Genomic DNA, 22,505 nt, shown 5'->3' with positions numbered 1-22,505 from the left:
GAACCCCCTATAACTTTTATACTGGATTTTTCAGCAGGCTATACACTTCTGTGAAATTCTACTTTAATTTTGTTTGCAAATGCCACGTGAATTCTACAATGAACAAGGCGAACAGCGTTTGCTATTTCTTAATTTTCTTTTTCATTGATCTGATATTAGATTCGATATTCGAAGGCCTTTTTTTCCCATATTCATATTTGAAAATTTTAATATTCACACACCCCTAATGATAAATCTCATTTAACATCTCAAAATCTGCATGCAAACATTTCAGGAAGTGAAAGGCTTCAGATTAATTCCAGCCACTTTAGTTTGTTTAATGCGCATCGATATTCCAAAGCACGCTGCTGTTTTTGCATTTTGCTTCCACTGAAACGTGCTGCTGCAACAGCAAATACAATCTGCAACCTCAGTCTCAGCAGCCACTGTGCCACAACAGTGGATGCTACTGTAATTGCAGGCTTTTCTAATGATCTCATTCATGTGGTTGTGGAGCACAATTAATGTTGCACAGTTCAAGATACAAATTAAATTATATATGGTACCAAGGCACTGACAGCATGCTTGCACCCTATGAATACAGTCTCACCATTTAAGATGCCTCTGCGATTTTGCATGCAAGTTGCATCATACTTTATCCTGTCAATCTGAACTCCTGAAACTGGGACTTGCAGCTGTTTTGTTAGAAACGAAAAATTATGCATTCTTATTTATCTTGCCACACATTGTTATCATACTCCCAAACATGATTTAAATGTTGCTGACTGAAGAACAGTGTGACAGTATTGACAACACAATCTGGATATGCAACATAAACCAGCTTATGCTGAATTGATGCCTGCATTTCTTGCTTATGGCCTTTGCAGTCCTTCTAGCAAGTGTCACCAGTTCATAGCAAGCCTGAAAAAATTGCGCATCATGTGAATGTGCAGGCAGCTACATATCCCTGATAAACTAACCACTCTTGCCGGGACTGTGAGGAATCAGGTGATGCATGGTGCATGCGCAAAACTGGATGTCCATACCATCCCTTTGCAGCACACAGCAAATGTGTGGTGAGGAAAAGGAGGAGAGTTATCTACGCAGAGCAGGGCATACGAGTATCAGTCAAATTTGGAAAGTGCGGGGTGACTGGACAAAGTACAGCAAAGTGACAGTTTGGGCATGCCGGTAACACATGACATAAAATACGACACTTAGCGCATGCATGACACATCATAATGAATCTGCAGAGGACAAAGTGCAGTGCAGATCGCATGTGATATTTCAGACATATTTGAAACATACGAGTCAAGCTAATAAGTGAAAACTAACACACCATCACATTATGCACGCACATTCATTCTGCCTCACTGTGCTGCTCATTTATTTCCTGTCCACATGGCACACATGTTCTGTGTTGCAAAAATAAAATGAGCTAGATTGTCACAAGCTTCAAAATGTTGTCTTATATAATTTTGCTGCAAGCTGCAACTTAATGTCCACAATGTCCTCAAAAGATTATTTCACCGCAAACAAAAGAGAAATTAAAGGATGAAAAAATTTAAATGCATGATGAATTAAATCAAATGCATTTCTTCTATACTGGGCACTTTTCTATGTTATCTGTCCAGTCACGATTCTGCCACATTGCTGGTAAACAACAGCTGTAAACAACTGCCAGTCTAGGGTGCTGTAATTCTGCCTGAATAAGAGAATAGCCCCACTTGATGTTCAAACTTTGTTTGGGGCTCTGGAGCCTCCCCGGGGCAGTGCACGAATTACGGAAAAATCCTGAAGTCTGAATATTGGACAAGTGCTGCAGTATCACGACTGCTTCAGATGCACGATTCATGAAAAGGGAAATGATCGTATAGAACACTAAACATACCAAGACTTCAAGAAGCTGGCTGCACAAACAACTCCACTTTTGTGGCAAAGTACACATTTGTGCTCTCACTGAGCACTACATTGAAGAGCATTCCGCAACACTCTAACATTTCTTAGACAAGCTACCCTGCCAAGCGATACCCAGGACATCCTTCAAAAGACGGTGCCCATCCTGCTTTCATTACTTCTTTGTCCATGTCTTGTTTTAGACTGCTTTGTTATGTTTAAAGTATGAACCAAATCACCCAAGCAGAAGTGATGATCAAAAAAGGAATTACAGATTTAAATATTTAAAAAAGATTTAAATAAACAATACAAAGGAACTTTAAACAAATACCTGTGACCAGAAAATGACATAAAACATAGAAGGTGATAGAAGGAGTATGTGACTGCTCTAAATTCTAAAATATCAAATCAAATGTTGTCCTATTCAAATCACCGAGAGAATGAAATAGTGCATACTCAAAATTGAAACGTGTCAAATACCATCTCAAGTTCTCAAATGATTTTTGAACAACAGACAAAGTTGAAATCAGGCATGCTGTAGTTTTCTTCAGCTGTCACCCTGACTTCGCACAGAATGCTATCATCACCTTGCACGTGACACCGTCCATTCGTGTGACGGCATGTATGATGCTCTAACATACAACTTCTTACGTGTGGCTGACGGGGCAGGGTTTAGCCAGGCAAGTCTGCTTTCAAGCTTGATACTGAAAGTCATAGTTTATAATTCATTCCTCTCATCAAATGAGATGTGGCTCTAGCTTTCTCTCATAGTCAATAGCAAAAGGTAATTTTGCAAGGTGCATGAAATGATCTTTACAGAGTAATATACTGACTTCGTGCTTGGTACCATCATCATCATTATCAGCCAGACTATACCCACTGCAGGGTGAAGGCCTCTGCCATACTTCTCCAATTAACTCAGTCCTGTGCTGGCTGCATCCACTGGACCCCTGCAAATTTCTTGACCTCATCCACCCCCCTAATTTTCTGCCACCCCCTGCTACACTTACCTTCCCTTGGAATCCAATTGGTTACTCTTAGAGACCATCGTCCTCCCTTCGTGCTACATGTCCTGCCTATGCCCATTTCTTCTTCACAGAGTAATATATATAATACATGAGTAATGTGCAGCGGTGGCTTAGCGGTAGAGCATCCGCCTCGCATGCAAGAGGACTGGGGTTCAAATCCCGGTGCCGCGCAATTCTCCACCGGATGACAAAAAAGGATCCGCGTGTTGATGGAATTGCATATACAGGTTTGGGGTGCGACCTGATGCCGGTGAACACCTCCGGCAACGCACTCCCTCACCAGAACAGGAGTTGGCCACCCTGGTGCAGTAATTGGCCACAACCTTCTATGATAAGCCCCATAAAACCCCGGCCCTCAGTCACCAGCGGCTGCGGAACAACTGACCACGGCGGCGGTCAGACCTGTGACGCAGCAGGGGGTGCTAAGAAAGCCTGGCTCCGCTGGACAGGCCGCCATTGGAAACTGACCCTGGCAACGTTTAATGCTAGAACCCTAGCTAGTGAAGCTAGTTTAGCAGTGCTGTTAGAGGAACTAGAGGGCATGAAATGGGATGTCATAGGGCTTAGTGAGGTTAGGAGGCCGAATGAGGCATATACTGTACTGAAGGATGGGCATGTACTGTGTTATCGAGGTTTACCAGAGAGGCGACAACTAGGAGTAGGTTTCCTTGTCAATAAGTATATAGCGGGTAATATAGATGAATTCTATAGTATTAATGAGAGGGCTGCAGGCATCGTAATTAGGCTTAATAAGCGGTATAAACTGAAGGTTGTACAGGCCTATGCACCTACATGTAGTTATGATGACCAGGCAGTTGAAAGCTTCTATGAAGATGTAGAATCGGCAATGCGAAAAGTAAAGACGCAGTATACTTTACTAATGGCGACTTCAATGCCAAGGTAGGGAAAAAACAGGCAGGAGACAAGGCAGTAGGTGACTATGGCATTGGTTCTAGGAATAGCAGGGGGGAGTTACTAGTTGAGTTTGCAGAGCGCAATAACTTACGAATCATGAATACCTTCTTCAGAAAACGGAAGAACCGGAAATGGACATGGAAAAGTCCTAACGGAGAGACTAAAAATGAAATCGACTTCATAATGTGTTCAACCCCCGCCATTGTGCAGGATGTAGAGGTAATCGGGAAAGTTCGATGTAGTGACCACAGGATGGTGAGGTCCCGAATTAGCCTAAATCTGAAGAAGGAATGCAATAGATTAGGAAGAAAGAAACCCATCAACGAATTAGCGGTGAGGGGGAGGGCAGAAGAGTTCAGGATCTCGCTACAGAATAGGTATTCAGCTCTAACTGAGGATGGCGACATTACCCTAGAGGCAAGGAACAATAATTTCAGAGATATCATTACTGAGTGCGCGGTAGAAGTAGGCGGTAGGATAGTTAGAGAAGATACCGGTAAGCTGTCTAAGGAGACGAAAGATTTGATTAAGAAACGGCAGAGTATGAAAGCTTCCAATCCACCAGACCAGATCGAATTGGCTGAGATATCAAAGCTAATCAATAAGCGCAAGGTGGCCGATATAAGGAAGTATAACATGGAGAAAATTGAGCATGCTGTAAAGAACGGGGGAAGCCTTAAAGCGGTAAAGAAGAAATTGGGCATAGGCAAAAACCAGATGTATGCGATAAGGGACAAGGCGGGCAACGTTATCACTAATATGGACGAGATAGTCAAAGTAGCTGAGGAGTTCTATACAGATCTCTACAGTAGCCAAAGCAGTCAGGACCGTAATGAGATTGGCGGTAGGGAAAAACAGTCAGACGTTCCAACAGTGACGAAGCACGAGGTCAAGAAAGCACTAGAAACTATGAAAAGGGGGAAATCAGCTGGAGAGGATCAGATAACTACAGATTTGCTGAAGGACGGGGGGGATATCGTGCTAGAAAAACTGGCCACCCTGTTCACGCAGTGCCTGGTGTCATCGACGGTACCGCAAGCATGGAAGAATGCAAACATTATCCTCATTCACAAGAAAGGGGACTCTAAGGACCTCAAAAATTACAGACCAATCAGCTTACTGTCTGTTACGTATAAGGTATTTACTAAGGTAATCGCTAATAGAATCGGGACAACCTTAGACTGCAATCAAGCAAAGGATCAAGCAGGGTTTCGGAAACGGTACTCTACTATCGATCATATCCATACCATCAATCAGGTGATAGAAAAATGCTCGGAATATAACCAGCCCTTATACATAGCATTCATTGATTACGAAAAAGCATTTGACTCAGTTGAAACCTCGGCGGTGATGCAGGCATTGCGAAATCAGGGGGTAGACGAGCCGTACGTGAAAGTGCTGGAAGATATATATAGTGGCTGCACAGCAACCATAGTTCTACATAAAGAAAGCAACAAAATTCCCATAAAGAAAGGTGTTAGGCAAGGAGACACAATCTCCCCAGTACTATTCACAGCTTGTTTAGAGGAAGTATTCAGAGACTTGGAATGGGAGCAGTTAGGGATAAGGGTAGATGGAGAATACCTAAGTAATCTGCGATTTGCTGATGACATTGCCTTGCTAAGCAACTCGGGGGATGAACTGCAAATAATGATTGATGACCTAGACAGAAAAAGTAGAAAGGTAGGCTTGAAAATCAATATGCAGAAGACTAAGGTAATGTTCAACAGCCTCGGGAAGGAACAGCAGTTTACATTAGGTAGCGAAATACTGGAAGTAGTAGGCGAATATGTCTACTTAGGACAGGTAGTAACCGCAGATCCGGACCATGAAAAGGAAATAACAAGAAGAATAAGATTGGGATGGAGCGCATTTGGCAAGCACTCGCAGATTATGACTAGCAGCTTACCGGTATCGCTCAAGAGGAAAGTATACAACAGTTGCATCTTGCCTGTACTCACCTATGGGGCTGAAACGTGGAGGCTAACCAAGAGAGTTCTACTTAAGTTGAGGACAAGCCAGAGGGCTATGGAACGAAAAATGGTAGGGGTAACATTAAGAGATAGAAAGCGTGCAGAGTGGGTCAGAGAAATAACTCAAGTTACCGACATTCTAGTGGAAATTAAGAAGAAGAAATGGACGTGGGCAGGACATGTAGTGCGAAGAGAAGATAACCGATGGTCGCTGAGGGTAACAAACTGGATTCCAAGGGAAGGAAAGGGTAGCAGGGGGCGGCAGAAAGTTAGGTGGGCGGATGAAATTAAGAAGTTCGCAGGGGTCAAGTGGATGCAGCTAGCACAGAACCGGGTTAAGTGGAGAAATATGGGAGAGGCCTTCGCCCTGCAGTGGGTATAATCAGGCTGATGATGATGATGACATGAGTAATATATATAACAACCTCACAGTGGCAAATAATGTTGAGTTTCTTCAACAGCAAATGCTTCATCTCCATGAGTTAATGCTGTCGTAGCTCATTGCTGTTTTTTGTATGAATATTTACACAAGTAGTTAACAGTAATACAAACATTCAATCTGTATGTGATTCAGTAATGCATCTAAATTATTCATATTTGATATTCGAGAAAACTAAAATGAGCAGACCACTAGTTATCAGGTATTGTCTACCATTACATGCTACTACAATAAAACCAATGAACCGATTACGACTAATACAAACTTTAGGATGATTGAAATTGTTTTAATTCCCAGGCTGGAGTGCTCTCCACACAATGTACAGAATTTCGCATGCTTTGAACTTTTCTGCATCGCTACAGATAATACGAACATACAAGCCACAATTGTATCCTGAAGCATTAAGTTCCCTCACCTACACACGTCGACACGCAATCACCAGTCACTCAAAGCACATCACGAGCAGTGAGTGACACCACACAGCCTACATACTGCTGAGATGGTGAGTGATCTCGCAGTCATGCAGTATGCGTTGTAAGGAGCGAGCAGTGGTGCATTACCATAAATTACACCCGTCAGCCCGAAATAGATCTGTACGAATGCACTTCCAATGTTTCTACGCATGAATTGTGCTTGTTTTGGGTGGTACATATCTCAGAAGATACAAGTATTTCTGGGACCCCGTGAAATTTGTATCATCTAAATTTTACTATAGTATCTTGAGTTGCTTCGTGCTAAGAGAGGCCTGTAATTTTTTTTTTTTTTGTGATATCACTCAGTTTCTATTGCTTGTATCAGCTTTTAACGTGATAGCATTAAAAATCCCGCTCAGGAGAAAAAGTGACGTTGGCCTGACATGAAAATCCTGATTTGTTTAGATTTGTCGTGACATAGTTATAAAGTTACACGTCTTAATATTGCTGAAAAAAATATTTTGGTGGTCAAGTTATAGATTACCCTATGCCACCAAAATAATGTCAGCCAGAAAAGCTTGCGGGGTCTCCAGTGCATGGAAGAGTGAGGCAAAACTGCATTGTTGCACCATCTGCTGCCACAGTGTGCTGTGTTGAGGCTCGCAGGAATTGCGCACCAGGCAGACTTTGCATATGCCTGACCTTTCTTTACTACCAGGCATGCCTTGTCACTTGTCTCCCCGTTACGCACCTTTGACAATCGCAGCAGCCGCTGATGCGGTGCATGATCATTGACGTGCATCTGTTAATGCTGGTGTGATGAACGACAGAGCTCGTGAGAGCCTTCTGAGCAATGCGAAACGTTGCCAAAATATATGTTACCTTCCAAGAGAAGTCCGGCTAAGCAAAATATTTATTCGCACTTATTTTTGAACTCAGTTCCTGTGCGTGTGCCAGCATTTATAATGAGTGCACCTTTCCATCGTCATGAGAAAACCATAATATAACTGGGATATTTGCTGTGAACATAACAGTTCTTAGGTTCACTTCAGTTACAAGCAGGCGCGTGGCCTAGTGATATATGTCATTTATTTATTTACTGCCATCTTCTATTATCACACGGTGCATGGCTCCCATTTGCATCCAGGCCTTACAACATTACGACCACAGCTGCCGTAATTTGTGTCATAATGCTTAGCTGCACAATGCATGCACCACCGAGCCTCCATGGCAGCACCAGATGTGTAATGTTACATATTATGCAACGAGTTCCAGCTTTGAAGGTGAAGCTGTACAAAGGCATTTGAAAATATGAAAAAGAAGCACCCAATAAATACTGGGGAAATGGTGATATCTTCATGTTCAACCAGCAACAGCTTTGAAAGGTAATATTTATCCATGCAATATTTAGGCACCGAGAAAAACATGCTTGTGAGCTCTATCGTCCACTGTAGCAGCTGAAGCAGACGTGCAGTGATCACACGACCCTGAGCAGCTGCTGTGAGTGTTAAAAGAGCATCATGGTGATGCGAGTGATGAGATATGTCTGATAGTGAAAAAAACGACACACATGTGCGAAGCGCACCTGGCATGTATGTGCTGCCAGCATCGACACCATACTCTGTGATGGCAGATGGTGCAGTAGCGCAGTTTTTCGTCACTTCGCCACACACTGGAGATTCCACAAACTTTAGCAGGTGACAGTAAATTCTTTCGACTGGATTAAAAAGCAGTGCAGTATGTTAAGGCAAGAAGCATGTTGATGTTTGCGACAGGGTGCATTAGAAGACTCCAAGAGTGGAAGGATCCTTCCTTTAACACTACTGTGTCATAATCTTAAGGTGGACTTGCGCACCTCAATTTTTTAGATACGAAAGCATTACTAGCCCCATTAGGTTAATATTCGTCTGTCTGTTGGAAAAACAATGAGCATGCTCTTGGCAAGTGGTACGTGGCAGGTAACATGGCCGATCAGTTAGTGGTCAGTAGTCTCTTCGACGTCACGAGGCCACATCACGGCCAAATTTTCAGGAACTTCCCCACATGGATAGCATGTTTGAGATGAAAATCATTGGGACTTTGGGTTCCAAGTCAGACACCCTACTCCTAGGCCATGCAGGCACCTTTCTACGCCTCGGTTCAAGTGGGGTTTCATATCTATGTCACTTCTGCCAACTTGAGCTGGCAGGTGATGTGGCCAGGCACTGATTAGCTGGCCATAACAAGACTCAGCACCTTACAACGTAAAGTATTGCAATGTTCAGAGTTCATATAAACATTACGAATAGTCATTACTCATAGCCGCTATGCAATGCAGTATGACTCAAAACTTTACAAAGTAACAGATTGTAAAGAAACATAATGCTTTCGCATTTTGTTACATGTAAGCAGTCTTAAGTGTTGCTGACAATTTTTTTTTTTTTTTTTTTTCCCTCCTGGTGTACCCTTGTCCCAATGGCACGAATGATGAGCTCGTCACTCTCAAATCTGGATCCGCAAAGTACAAAGATGAAAATCAGATGGTGCAAAGTCAGGAGTGCAAAGAGGCTAAGGCAGTGTAGTTCAGATAAACCTGGCAATCTCTTGTTTTATTTTCAGGCTGGTGTGGTACGGACATTGTTGCCTGTGTCTGTGTCATGAACAAAAAAGCTTATGCAAGGAAGGCACGTGTTTCTTTCTTCATCAGGGATGCGAAGCCATGCACACTGACTGAGATCACACTGAAAAGTAATATAGGCCTCGAAGATACTATGCAGCTGTAATAACTGTGAATTTCGTAAATTTTGAGCAAACAGTACTCGAGAAAAAAGTGAGAGGCATTACCTTTTGAAAATCCCTCGTACAGGTATCAGTTCAAAATTCCAAGAATATTAGCTGGCACATAGGAGGCACTGCTTACACAAGTCCAGCTTTCAAGGACATTGCTTTGATTTGCAAGGAACCTTTGAAATACTAAGATATTATTATGAACATTGATGTAAATGATATAACCTTTCTATGCATAGCAAAACCTCACTTATGTTTGTCCTGCGCTCCACCAATAAATTAAGACTGCCATAAAAAAGAAAGGAATAAATTTTTGATAACAAAAAAACTAAAATAAAACTAAAACTAAAGCTTCCCAAGAAATGATTTGTGGATATACTGATCGTCATGGTGCACCTTATGCTACACACAAAACTTGCACTCGTAAACAATTTCCTGCTGAGAACGTACTTGTCCAGAGATTCTGGGTGAAATCTCATGTGGTTGGGTAAATTCATGTTGAAAGATAAGGAATGCCAAACTAGAGTTTGTTGTTGAAATGTTTGGACATTTAAGATTCCATAATGAAGCCTTGTTTACTCTTATGTATGGAAGCTGAAACATTTAACATTTTAATGACAACCTTTTGTATGACGTTCTTTTCCTTTTGACGTGACTTTCTGGCCATATAGAGTGACTGATATGTCCTAAACACTGTCAGCTTCAAACATTCGGATGAGTATAGATCAGCTCAAGCTAACACTGCACGCTTCCTTAAAATGACAAACCGGGGGTCTCCCACACACAGATGAAGAACCCAATGACAAGTATGACACACTAAAGCACACAAGTTTATAAGAAGGTGAATGAGTGTGCTCCATCTGACAACTTGGTGCCAGTAGAGTGGCACCTACAAGCATGATGTGAAGATTCCATATTATGAAAAAAGCATTCAAAAGTAAAAAAAGTTGCCATGCACTCCCGAGCCAATTCCACAGGCCTAGAAGCTGCCACCCAACTGCAACAGACCATGGGATGATGTGCTGAATTATTGGATTTTGTGTAAATGACAAATTAAGAAACTCTATAAAAAAAACAAAACTATCCCATTAAAGGAAAATCTGGGACATTCCAGCAAATTAAAGCACATTTATAAGGATGAGAAAAACGTCATTAGAGTTCAAGCCACCACATATTTCACATACCTGAGACGTGACTAAACCTACCACATGCAGCAACAATCTGCTGCTTTTCAAGTATTTTTCAATATTTTTTCTACACCTGCAACACTGCAGGCATTGCCCCTTGTGAGCCTTTGTACAGAATTCTCTGTCTTGCTTGACTTGCCTGCAAGATGGCTCTAGTTGTTAGAACGGTGGTGCCTCCACACAAGCATGAGACTTATAACAGATAACGCAAATTTTACACATACCCAGGAGAGTCTTGGGAGAACACAAACCGAGCTGCACCACAGGGTTGCTAACAATGGACCTATAAATTGCACTGCTCGTATCAAGGCCAACTTGCAAATCCCCGGGTTTAGGTCGTCGATCCCCAAGTAGCCACTCGCACTGCAAAAGCAGAGCGGAATTAAATGTAGGCATCGCAACATAAAATCCTCTTACTGCATAAAAACAAATACATGCAAAAAAAATATTTTGTGCCACTTCCATTGCCTCCTCTCTGTTCATTATCTTTTGAGCTGTTGCAACACCATTAAGTACGAACTAACTCATCCAACTTTCTGTGCTTCAGAACCATTGTGTATTAACTTGAGGCGGAGCTGTCATCTTAACACGTATAAAGATTTTTATTCAAGTATGTGACTCAGGAGCTGCACTACAACCAAACTCTTTTATACTAAAATCGGACAATATATGTTATTTTATATACTTAAAAACTGTCTATTATGTGGCTAAGGTTGTTTCTTTATACACTGAAACAGCAAGCTGTGTCAACTTACAGGTAGCCTATTTTCCGGCACATCAACATGGACAGTTACAGTTCGATCATGTACGATCATTCCTCAGCAAAATTCACTTTTCAACTAGGACAGATAAACTAGAAATACCAATGCAATATAGAAAGGGTAAATACAAGCACACAAAAAGTTTGGATTTACATTAAGCAGATTATCCGATCAGAATGAATTATTTTTGAGTAGTGGTACATGCTTACAGGTATGACTCCCTCGAAACATGCATTCTAAACTTTCTAGGCATGAACAAGTGATCAAATGGTGGCACTAACGCTGACAGGAGACACATAGAATTTTGGCAAAAAGCAAACCATGACAGTTTTCATGTGAATAAAAAATCACAAAAGCCATGGCCAATTCACAAATGCTAAAATGTTGAGTACATACTGCAGCTTCCTGGCTGTTGCTATGGATCCGAAGAGCATCCAAGACTGCAGTTTCAGAGAAGCCCATTTCTTTGAGATTGCTCATGGCCTAAAAACAAAAAATGAATAAGCTGGCACATGTTTAATTCAATTATAGGAAGAAAACGGAAATTAACTTCAGTGCATTTGCATCATCTTTTACCACCTTTTTGTTGGGCTTGAAGTCCTTGCGTTTGTATTCTTGAAAGCATTCAAGCATTGCATTCACAATTCCTTTTTGTTCTAGTCCACATGACACTGTGCTGCTATTTGAAACTTCAGCATTTCCTGGAAAAGTGAAAAAATAAATTGATTAAGAAGAAAGCAAAAAGACAGTAACTGTCTTACTCTTATCAGACACCTCAACCATGCCATGAGGGAAGCAATGAAGGAAGGGGGTGAAAGGCGGCAGAGAGAAAGGCGTAGTAGAGGGCTCCAGACTAATTTAGAACACTTGGGATTTTTCAACAAGCGCTGACGTTACACAGCACTTTGGTGTCATTTCAAAATTTGTCAAAATAGAATCAGTATCACTCATCGGCTCCTGCCGACAATTCCCAAGTCTTACCACATTCAAGACTCGCAAAAGTTAGATTTTTGTTAAGCAGTAAAAACCAGCAGACAAAGGCACAACAACAATGAGACCTAAGAACACTGCATTTACAAATGCAGTGAATCTTCTTCAGTATGACTGGACTGTGAGAATTTGTGAATCTTGCCAAAGTTCATCATATTAGAAGTGCCCTAAAAATGGCTGTGCATACGCATACAAGGAGTGTATCGATAGCTCTTACATGAGAACAATGAATCCAATCGCCTAGCAGGAAAAATACAGGAGCATTTAGTGCATTATGTATGAAGCAAACTGAAGAGTGAGGGCTAAAACAAGCTCAAGTGAATACTCTTGACAACACCTTTTTGTTTTGTTTTTTCCGCAGTTTCTTTTTCTATCTTCCGTAACAACCTCTATTTGTGTTATTTTTCTGTCTGGATTCGCTTCTGGCTCCCAGCACAAAAAAGGTGCTCGTAGGATTTGATATGAAATATTTTTTTGTTTGATTTTTACTATTGTGTCTTTCACCTCACTCCTTCTGCAGCCCAGCCATTTTAAACTACATAAGCAGGTACAGTGTATCTTCCTGTCCATCACAGGTGACGTGCATGTGCGGCTGATATCTGGCAATGTCACACCTCTGCACTACGAAAGCATGTATTGCGACACCGCATTATATGAAAAAAACTGCTGAAACCCCAAGTCAACGAGCAGATGCATCTAACACCTTTGTGTGCACATACAGGTAAATGTAAAGGCTTTCGTTTCTAATGCGATAGTATCGGGAGCACCGTCAAGGCAAAACTGCCCGGCGTTGGCTTGGTTTATGGTGTTTTAACGTTCCAAAGTGACTCAGACTATGAGAGACGCCGCAGTGGAAGGCTCCTGAAATTTAGACCACCTGGGGTTCTTTAACGTGCACTGACATCGCACAGCACATGGGCGCCTAGCTGTTCGCCTCCACCAAAAAGAGGCCGCTGCGGCCGGGATTCAATGCCGCATCCTTGGGCATAGTAGTTGAGCACCCTAACCACTGAATCACTGCTGCGAGGCACCCGGCATCGGCATCTATGTGATGCTTCAGGTAGGGAGAGGAAAATCCACTTTCTACTCATGGGGGAGAGGCAGGAGTAACAATGACTCAGCAAAAAAATGAAACAATAAGAACAGAATTAGAATTGGAATATATTGTTACGACGTTTATTTACACAGATGGTAGGATACGCTGGAGATTAGCACACCACAGCGGATAGACCCAGCTTCCTCGTCCTCTTCTGCTTATTCCGCCAAACCTCATCTTCCTTCAATAAGGACCGCGGGAAGTGCGTGACACTGCCCCCTTCACAGACGATGCCCGCCGGGCGAGTCAAGGTTCGTCACGTTGATAGAAGGGCTTCATGCGGGCCACGTGGACTACTTGAGTCTTCCGAAAACGACGCCCTTGGGTGGTCACGCGAGAGACTACAAAGTTTACTGCGCTGAGGCGTTCCAATACAACGAAAGGGCCAGTATAGTGGTTCAACAGTTTCTGGGACAAGCCGCGCTTACGCAACGGCGTCCAAAGCCACACCAAGTCACCAGGGACATAATTAACATCTTGATGACGCTTGTCGTAGCGTTGCTTGTAGCGTTCCTGGGAGGCTAGAGTGCGAAGTCTAGCGAGTCGACGAGCTTCTTCAGCCAAAGAGAGAGTATGCGCTAGTGAAGTTTCAGCAGGGAGTGAGAAAGGCAGAAACGTGTCCAAAGTGCTTCGTGGAGGTCGTGCATAGAGAAGAAAAAACGGACTGTAGCCTGTCGTTTCGTGCTTAGCAGTGTTAAATGCGTATGTTATAAACGGAAGGACTTCATCCCAGTTTTTGTGGCGGGAGTCGACATACATTGCGAGCATATTGCTAAGCGTCCGATTGGTGCGTTCGGTAAGACCGTTTGTTTGTGGGTGGTAAGGAGTTGAATGGCGAAAATGGGATGAGCAGAGGCGAAGAAGTTCTTCTACAACTTCTGCCGTAAACTGTCGGCCACAATCGCTTATTAACACACGAGGAGGCCCATGTCGAAGAACGATGGACCGTAGGAGGAACGCCGAGACATCAGAAGCAGTGGCTGACGGTATAGCAGCAGTTTCACAGTACCACGTAAGGTAGTCTACGCACACTATGACCCAGCGGTTTCCGTTGGAGGAATGGGGAAACAGTCCTAGAAGATCAATTCCCGTCTGTTCGAATGGGGTTCGTAGTGGCGTTATAGGCTGAAGATGACCCGGCGGTGAGCAGGTTGGGTGCTTGAAACGCTGGAACTGGAGGCAGCTGAGTTGAGTAGTTTGACGTTGAGTAGTTTGACGCATCTTCGGCCAATAAAAACGTTCCTTAGTCCTGTGCAATGTCCTTGCGAAACCCAAGTGTCCAGCTGTGGCATCGTCGTGCATTACCCGAAGAACCTGACACCTAAGACTTGTAGGAACTACCAGAAGAAGCCGCGCACCTACTGACGAGTAGTTCGTCCTGTATAGTACACCGTCACGAATGCAGAATGAGGTCGTAGGGTTCCGGGAACTTGCTGCCTCAAAAAGCGGCGCCAACTCGTTGTCGTGCCGCTGCGCAATCTTGAATTCACCAACATCAGGGAAACTTGTAGAGATAGCAGCTATATATTCATCCAAGACCTCATTGTCGCAATCAGTAGTTTCAAGTGGCAACCGTGACAAGCAGTCAGCATCACCGTGCTTACGACCACTCTTAAAAGACACAGTAAAATTGAATTCTTGAAGGCACAAAGCCCACCGTGCAAGGCGTCCACCGGGGTCACGAAGGTTTACAAGCCAACATAAGGAATGATGGTCCGTCACAATTTTATATGCACATCCATAAAGATATGACCTAAACTGTTGCACACCGAATACAACAGCTAAGCATTCCTGTTCAGTTACTGTGTAATTACGCTCAGCCTTGGTCAAAGAACGGCTTGCATATGCAACGACATGTTCATCGCCATTGTGGCGCTGTACGAGCACAGCACCAATTCCAACTGCGCTGGCGTCAGTGTGAAGATCTGTTGGAGCTGATGGACAGAAGTGGCGTAGTACTGGTCCTGATGTCAAAATAAACTTTAACTGACGAAAGGCGGAGTCACAATCGGCAGTCCACTTGAAAGGCAGATCTTTTTGCAGAAGACAAGTAAGGGGATATGCTAGATCAGCAAACTTCGGAACAAAACGCCGAAAATAGGAGCAAAGCCCCAAAAAACTCCTGAGCTGTTTTAACGATTTCGGCGGTTTAAAACAAGTGACAGCTTCGATCTTTCTCGGATCAGGCCTGATTCCATCCTTGTCTATGAGATGTCCAAGTACCACAGTCTGGCGTTCTCCAAAACGACATTTCTTGGAATTGAGTACCAGACCAGCTTTCTCAATACACTCCAAGACAATCTCTAATCGACTGTTGTGTTCATGAAAAGTTGTCCCGAATATCACTACATCATCCAAATAACACATACAAATGTGCCACTTCAGCCCGCGCAAAACTGTGTCCATGAATCTTTCGAACGTGGCTGGCGCGTTACATAATTCAAACGGCATCACATTAAATTCATACAGCCCGTCTGGGGTGATGAATGCCGTCTTTTCTTTATCTTCCGGGTGCATGGGGATCTGCCAATAGCCTGATCGCAGGTCGACTGAGGAAAAATAGGAGGCGGAATGTAAGCGATCAATGGCGTCATCAATATGTGGCAGAGGATACACGTGCTTCTTGGTAAGTATTCAGACGTCGATAATCAACACAAAATTGCCATGTGCCATCTTTCTTTTTGACTAGAATCACAGGGGCAGCCCACGAACTAGACGATTCCTGAATGATGCCCTTATGCAGCATGTCACGAACTTGTTCTTCGATTGTTTGGCGCTCTAATGGGGATACACGATAAGGCTTCTGGCGGATTGGATCAGCAATTCCTGCATTGATTCGATGCTGAGTACGGGAAATAGGAATCCGTGGTGGCGAGTCCCGAGAGAAATCGAAAGCCGCAGTATGTTTCGCCAGTACTTCCACTGTGACGGTCACTTGTTGGCAGGGATTTGTTAATCATGGCAAGAAATTTTGTCTCATCTTCTTCTGAGCATGCGGTAGGCTGGGAATTGTCTGTGCTGAGCACGGCCACTGATTTAAAAGTGTCTTCGTCAAAGTTGGCAAGTTTTAGACCCCGTGGTAATACAACAGGTTCGTTAGAGCAGTTAGTCGTCCACAAAGAAGAATGGCCATTCATGACTGAGATGATGCAGCGGGGAATCAGAATACTTTTCTTCGCGCAGTTGAGGGTGAGTGGTTCAACCACAGCGTCGAACGCATCACTGGCACAGCTGGAACTAACAACTCGTATAAACTCTGCTGACATTGCAGGAATGACTATGTCTTCCGAAACCGAAAGCGTGCTAGGATGGGTCCGCGAATTTTCACGCAAAGCAGATTCAATTAGAGTGCTCACAGAAATGTCTCCATTGCGAAAGTCGAGAGTGGCCCCACATTGCTCCAGAAAATCGAGTCCAAGAATTACGTCATGCGTTGATCGAGTAAGTACTGCAAGTTCAGTTCGGAATGTGTGGCCGGCGATAACAAGATTCACGGAACAGACTCCAAGTGGGTTAAGTGGTTCGCCACCAACACCACATAATGTTGTCGCATTACCCCAAGCAAACATAATTTTACGACCAAGGCGGTTTTTAAAAGCGGGACTTATAATAGAAATAGTTGCACCTGTGTCCAACAGCGCCATAGCACGTACACCGTCCACAAACACTTCAATTCGGTTCTTTAATATCGAAACGGGCAGAGGCATGGGTAAGCTAGAATCATTTGCGACCTCACCTCCATCGGCCGCACTCACTAGTTTCCCGGAGGTGGCGACCATCGTCGGGGAGAAGGGGAGCGTGGTAGGCGCCGAGATGGTGGTGTCAGGCTACGGTCAGAGGCCGGTGATTCGTTTCCGTTCAACGCCATTCTGCGTTCTTGTCGGCTAGCTGTTGCTCTGTACTCATTCCGGCCAGGTGTTCTTCTATATGAATCATCGTCAGCAGGAAGCCTTGTACGGACGACGGTTGCGGCAAAAGCGGGAAATGTGGCCGATCATGCCACAGGCATAACACACTGGCAGCTCACGTTCATTCGATGAATAAGGCTCATCGTCGCTTGTATTAAACGTTTCATGCTCTGGATGTGGTCGACGAGGAGGACGAGAGTGCTCGCTGTTGTAGGCGTTGATGGTGAGAGGCTGGATGTTCGGGCGATGAGCAGCAGAGCATCGGGTGTCCGAAGGAGACGTAACAGAGGGATCATAACAGGTAGAAGATGGGCTATTGTCTGACGAAGAGGTGCCACTGTAGACGGGTCTGACGTGGCCCCCAATATCTTGATGCCTCCGAAGCTCTTCGCGGACGATCTGGCGAATTGTATCTGCCAGGCTTGTCATTTCAGACACATCCACACTAGCGACAGTTGTCACATTAGGCAGCCGACCAAACTTCGGAATGATACGGCGTCGCTTCAAAGATTCAAACGTGCGGCAGTGTCGTGTTACATCAGCGGTGGTATTCAAATCGTCCTTGCAGATAAGAAAGTTGTACACGTCTTGCGCTATTCCTTTCAGGAGATGACCCACTCTGTCTTCCTCAGTCATCCGAACATCAACTATTCTGCACAGTTTGAGGACTTCTTCTATGTAAGTTGTGCAGGTCTCCCCCGGTACTTGCGCTCGTTGAGCCAGTCTGTTCGGCGCTTTTTTTTCGAGCATCGGCATCACCAAATCCTGCTCTCATTTCTTCCATGAAGCAATCCCAGGTGGTAAGAGATGCTTCATGATTGTCAAACCATGTCAGCGCAGTTTCTTCAAGAAAAAAATACCGCATACGCCAACTTGGTAGTCGCATCCCAGCGGTTGTATTTGCTCACTCGATTGTAGTGGGTGAGCCAGTCATCCACGTCTTCCCCGGGCTTGCCATAGAAGTGTCGGGGTTCCCGATAAGGCTGTGCGGTGGTCGGATGAGCTGCTGGCGTAGGCTGCGTTGAACCATCTGCTTGCGCCATCTCTGTCCGAAGGGGGGGTTAGCCCCGCAATTCTTCTGCTCCGGCGAAGTAAGAGAGGTTCTGTGGTGATCTGTAGCCCGCAAACTCCACCACACTTGTTACGACGTTTATTTACACAGATGGTAGGATACGCTGGAGATTAGCACACCACAGCGGACAGACCCAGCTTCCTCGTCCTCTTCTGCTTATTCCGCCAAACCTCATCTTCCTTCAATAAGGACCGCGGGAAGTGCGTGACAATATTATTAATAAAAAAAACAGTCTGATGTGAGAAAAAAAAAATATGCTGTCATGTTTTTTCAGCATCAATCCAATCAATAAATATTTGCTTGTGTGGCGACTGCTGCATGAACACTACAGACGTTGACATAGTATCTCTCTCTGGTTTGTGGTTTAACCGAAGACCACAGGAAGCAATTTGCCTTGGACATTTACACTGGCTCTGTAGAAAACCCATCAAGCATTCTCACATTCATCTCATCCAAGAATTCATTTTAACATAGGTTCATCTTAAAAATGTCTGTTGTGCAGCTCAAACAGACACCTGTCTTTTCTCTTTGTCCAATGAATTAAAAAGAAATCTGCCCTACATGTGGCCATACAAAAACAAAAAAGCTATCTGCTGCTCCCAACTCTACACTTTACGGCGATAAAGAAGGACATTTGCGCATACTTCCAGTTATGAAATTAAATCAAAACATGCTCCGCCCCTATTGCAAAAACCAGTGCCACTGGGAGCCAGCGCCCCAGCGCCATACCTGATTATGGTCCCAGTATGACGCTGGACACTGGGCGCACTGGGACGCGGCATACTGGGACGCTCCGCGCTGGCGGCACTGTTCGCCCGGGAAAAAAAAGGCGTGGGATAAAAATTAAAAAGTAAAAGGTAACGAAACAAGTTAGGTACATAAAAAAACCTAAAAAAGTAAAAAAAAAAATTAGTGCACCAAGCGTGCCTCGAACTAAGTCCCTAGCTACATACCAATCCCTAGCTCAGCACGCTAACCACTCGGCCAAGCCGAGAACTAGGTTTTCTATAAACATTTTTGCATTTTATGTCATGACCCGCATTTATAAGGTTGGGACTTCATGTTTCGCAGTCTACAGGCCATTGCTACCGCTCTAACAATTGCAACTTCTTGATCATTTTAGCTTGCTGTCTGCTCTCATGACTTGCAACTAATGTTCTGGGTGCCTATGCGCGCTATTTTGTGCACTGGAATCATTTACACATGTGGAGTTTGACATCGCTGGCAAATTTGCCAACGCCGTCTCTTGGGTGGTGCACTGCTACCGTGGGCGTAATTTTCGCTGAACACGGAGCTTTAGTAGAAGCCTTCAAGGAAAAACGTGCGACCAAGCTTCAATACCGGCAAGCGCCGCAGCGATGACCCTAATTGCGTGTAACTAAACCTTATTTGTATGTAAACATTGCGGGAAGCGTTGCGATGACCGAGGGCTCGGCTGCTTGATACGCAGAGTAAGAAGGAGCGCGAAAGCTTGAGAAACACGCCAAATATTATGTATTACAAGCGCTGTATGTTGTTGCTTTTTCTCTCATGGACCCATCGCTCGGTAAACTACTCTCTTCCTCGTTTTAGTTTTTCTTTCTGCTGTTTTGATACTGGGCCGTGGTGCAGGCTACGCTCGCCTGCGATTGAGCCCGCATTGAACATTTTGGCAGTAATCATTGTGTTAGAGTGCCCTTAAGATCAGCTGTGAAGTTGCTTATGCATGGTAGCCCACATTATTCAATTCCAGCTTTAGTAGTGCGTTAATCGTCAGTCTGTCATGAGATCGAGACGCGGCGATCGTTGTCGCTCTCGAAACGCTCGAAACGACCTATCGAAACATGGAAACTCTAGAAAAAAGATATTGCCTTTGTTTTCTTACAAATGCGCAACGACGTCGCAGCAAAAAGCGCTTGCTTGAACCATATTTTTCATATGCCCCCCGATGGTAGATTGAAAGTACGCTGTTGCCCTGTTGGCCCCTGAGGGATGCTACTCCGGCTGACGCCGCAGGCCGCACCGGCTATACTGGGGCACTGGGACCAGTGCGGCCCACCGCGCATACAGCGCTTCTCCCAGTGCATCGCGGATGCCAGCGACACACCCAGCGTCAAAAGTCTAATCCCAGCGCTTTTCTCCCATCGCACCAGTGCAGCCAGTGTCTTCCCGTTACTGCTCCAGTGAATATCGCAGACCTCCAGCGTGCCCAGCAGATCCAGTGCAAAACCAGCGCGAAAATCTTACTGGTTTCGCACTGGAGACGCTGGTTTTTGCAATAGGGGCATCAGAAAACAAAATGGTGGTGAAATAGGCATCATGGTACAAGGCTAATAGCAGTGTGTCCCAAGTAGACCACGTGTACCCAAGGTGAACAGAATGCCTCTCAACTATGGATTATGACACACATCAGCACATACCAGCCATAACCAGCTGTATGACATAGGGAGTCCTTCATGAGCTAATAATGGAGCAAAGTTATATGACAATCTTTTCATCAACAAGAGAACACCTTTAAAGCATATATGTTTTAAATATGTGACAATGAGAGCACTAAAGGATGTTCAAATAGATTTCACCAATGGCTTTCTGCTATAGAGTAGGCTGTACAGGCTAGTGTCCAACTGCTCACCTTGCTCCAGTCTTCATAAAATATAGTAAGGAGGAGACATCTGGCAAAGCTAATAACACAGGCAGCTCAATGCAGGCACAATGTGAACTAGTGCTGCTATGCATAATACTTTGCATGCCACTGGTTGATACTTCAACATTTTTACACATGGCATATATTTTTCTATATTTTTTTTTCTTTGCAAACAAAACATACCTCCCTTTAGGAGCCCCTTTGTTATAAAAATAAGCACTAAAACTACTTCCTCAAGTAGTTTTGATTTCGCTTCTCAGTGTGAAGTGACACCGTGACACTGACATAAATGATGTTAAAAACAGCTCTGAGAAAGATAAACACAAAAACACAAACATTCTATTTGCCAATGCTTTCTCAGTATATATACATTGCCGAGTTTTCAAAGCAATTGCATGATCGACAAAACCCTTTTTGGAGTCCTTTAAATGAATGGCAGAGAAAACTGCATGCAAAGAAGAGGAGTTCTTTCAAACTTGCAGCAATAGTAAACAAGCATCAACTAACCATGTTTATCTGTACAAGCTTGAGCAGCAGTGCTGGCATCCATTGCAGAGGTTTCAGACTCTAGCTCTTTTTCTTGCTTGCATCCCTTGGCAAGAAGCCATTCCATTGCAGCCATAGGACACATTCTAGATATAAAACCATAGTATTCTATTGTACTTATAGGCAAATGCTTTGCAATTGCAATCTTGCAGTCTCACTTCTGTCCCAGAATGAAATATTACCAACGTTAGAGTAAATACTTCAGCAAAATTGCAGCCAAAGAAAATCACTTCGTTTTCAAAGCAGCTTTAAAACAGATGCTCGAGGTCCAATGTAATGGATGCTTAAATGCTTCCTTCCTCATAAAAAAAAAAAAAATCTTCCTGGTCGCCAGTAAAAAATATACCCTAGGCAAAGCACCTTTTGAAATATATGAACTCCACAGACATTTATAATGCAAACATGCTCGGCAGTCCCAGTTATTTATATAGTAGCAAGTACTGCTTGACAAACTGCCACCTGCTTCTGAGTTAACTGTAGGCTTGTAAAAATCCTCAATCCAGCACTGTAGGCTATCAAGGATTGCAGCAGAGTAGGAATGAGATGGCAGAAACAGGAAATGTTTCTACATATATGATTGAAGTACAGATGCAAATTCTATAATTCATACGGCTTCCATTTTCAGATGCTAAAATATTACAGGCAATGATATAAACTAGATTAGACCAAAATAATACCCTGATACACTCAGGAATCAGACGCCATCACATCCTCCTCGATGTACAGAACAAACTACCACTAGTGTTTCTCTAAAATAGTGACTACTGGTCTGCATTCTCTCATAGTATGCAATCATGAAGTCCCAATGTTTTCAACTATTATTTTCTCCATACTCTCTATGCAAATGGCAATGTTTCTCAGCTTGGTTGCACAACTCCCCTATCGTTGACTGAAAACAGACCTGTCAAGCTTT

At 43.8% G+C, this 22,505-nt stretch overlaps 1 protein-coding gene across 2 annotated transcripts in view; it reads right to left on the bottom strand.

Moving 5' to 3' along the window:
* The window catches only part of Kpc2 (Kip1 ubiquitination-promoting complex subunit 2), a 34,214-nt gene that overhangs the window by 3,662 nt on the left and 8,047 nt on the right, over positions 1 to 22,505 (bottom strand). For both annotated transcript variants that reach the window (XM_084589382.1, XM_084589383.1), the window contains exons 6-9: positions 21,554 to 21,678; positions 11,937 to 12,058; positions 11,754 to 11,840; positions 10,821 to 10,959 (exon numbers count right to left, since the gene is read on the bottom strand). In XM_084589382.1, the coding sequence (XP_084445508.1) occupies positions 10,821 to 10,959; positions 11,754 to 11,840; positions 11,937 to 12,058; positions 21,554 to 21,678 (473 nt within the window). The remainder of the gene's footprint in view (positions 1 to 10,820; positions 10,960 to 11,753; positions 11,841 to 11,936; positions 12,059 to 21,553; positions 21,679 to 22,505) is intronic.

The sequence above is a fragment of the Amblyomma maculatum genome, chromosome 1 (assembly GCF_055883805.1).
Source record: "Amblyomma maculatum isolate TAMU_Amacu chromosome 1, ASM5588380v1, whole genome shotgun sequence".
Lineage (NCBI taxonomy): Eukaryota > Metazoa > Arthropoda > Arachnida > Ixodida > Ixodidae > Amblyomma > Amblyomma maculatum.
This window is presented reverse-complemented; position numbering and strand designations above follow the sequence as displayed.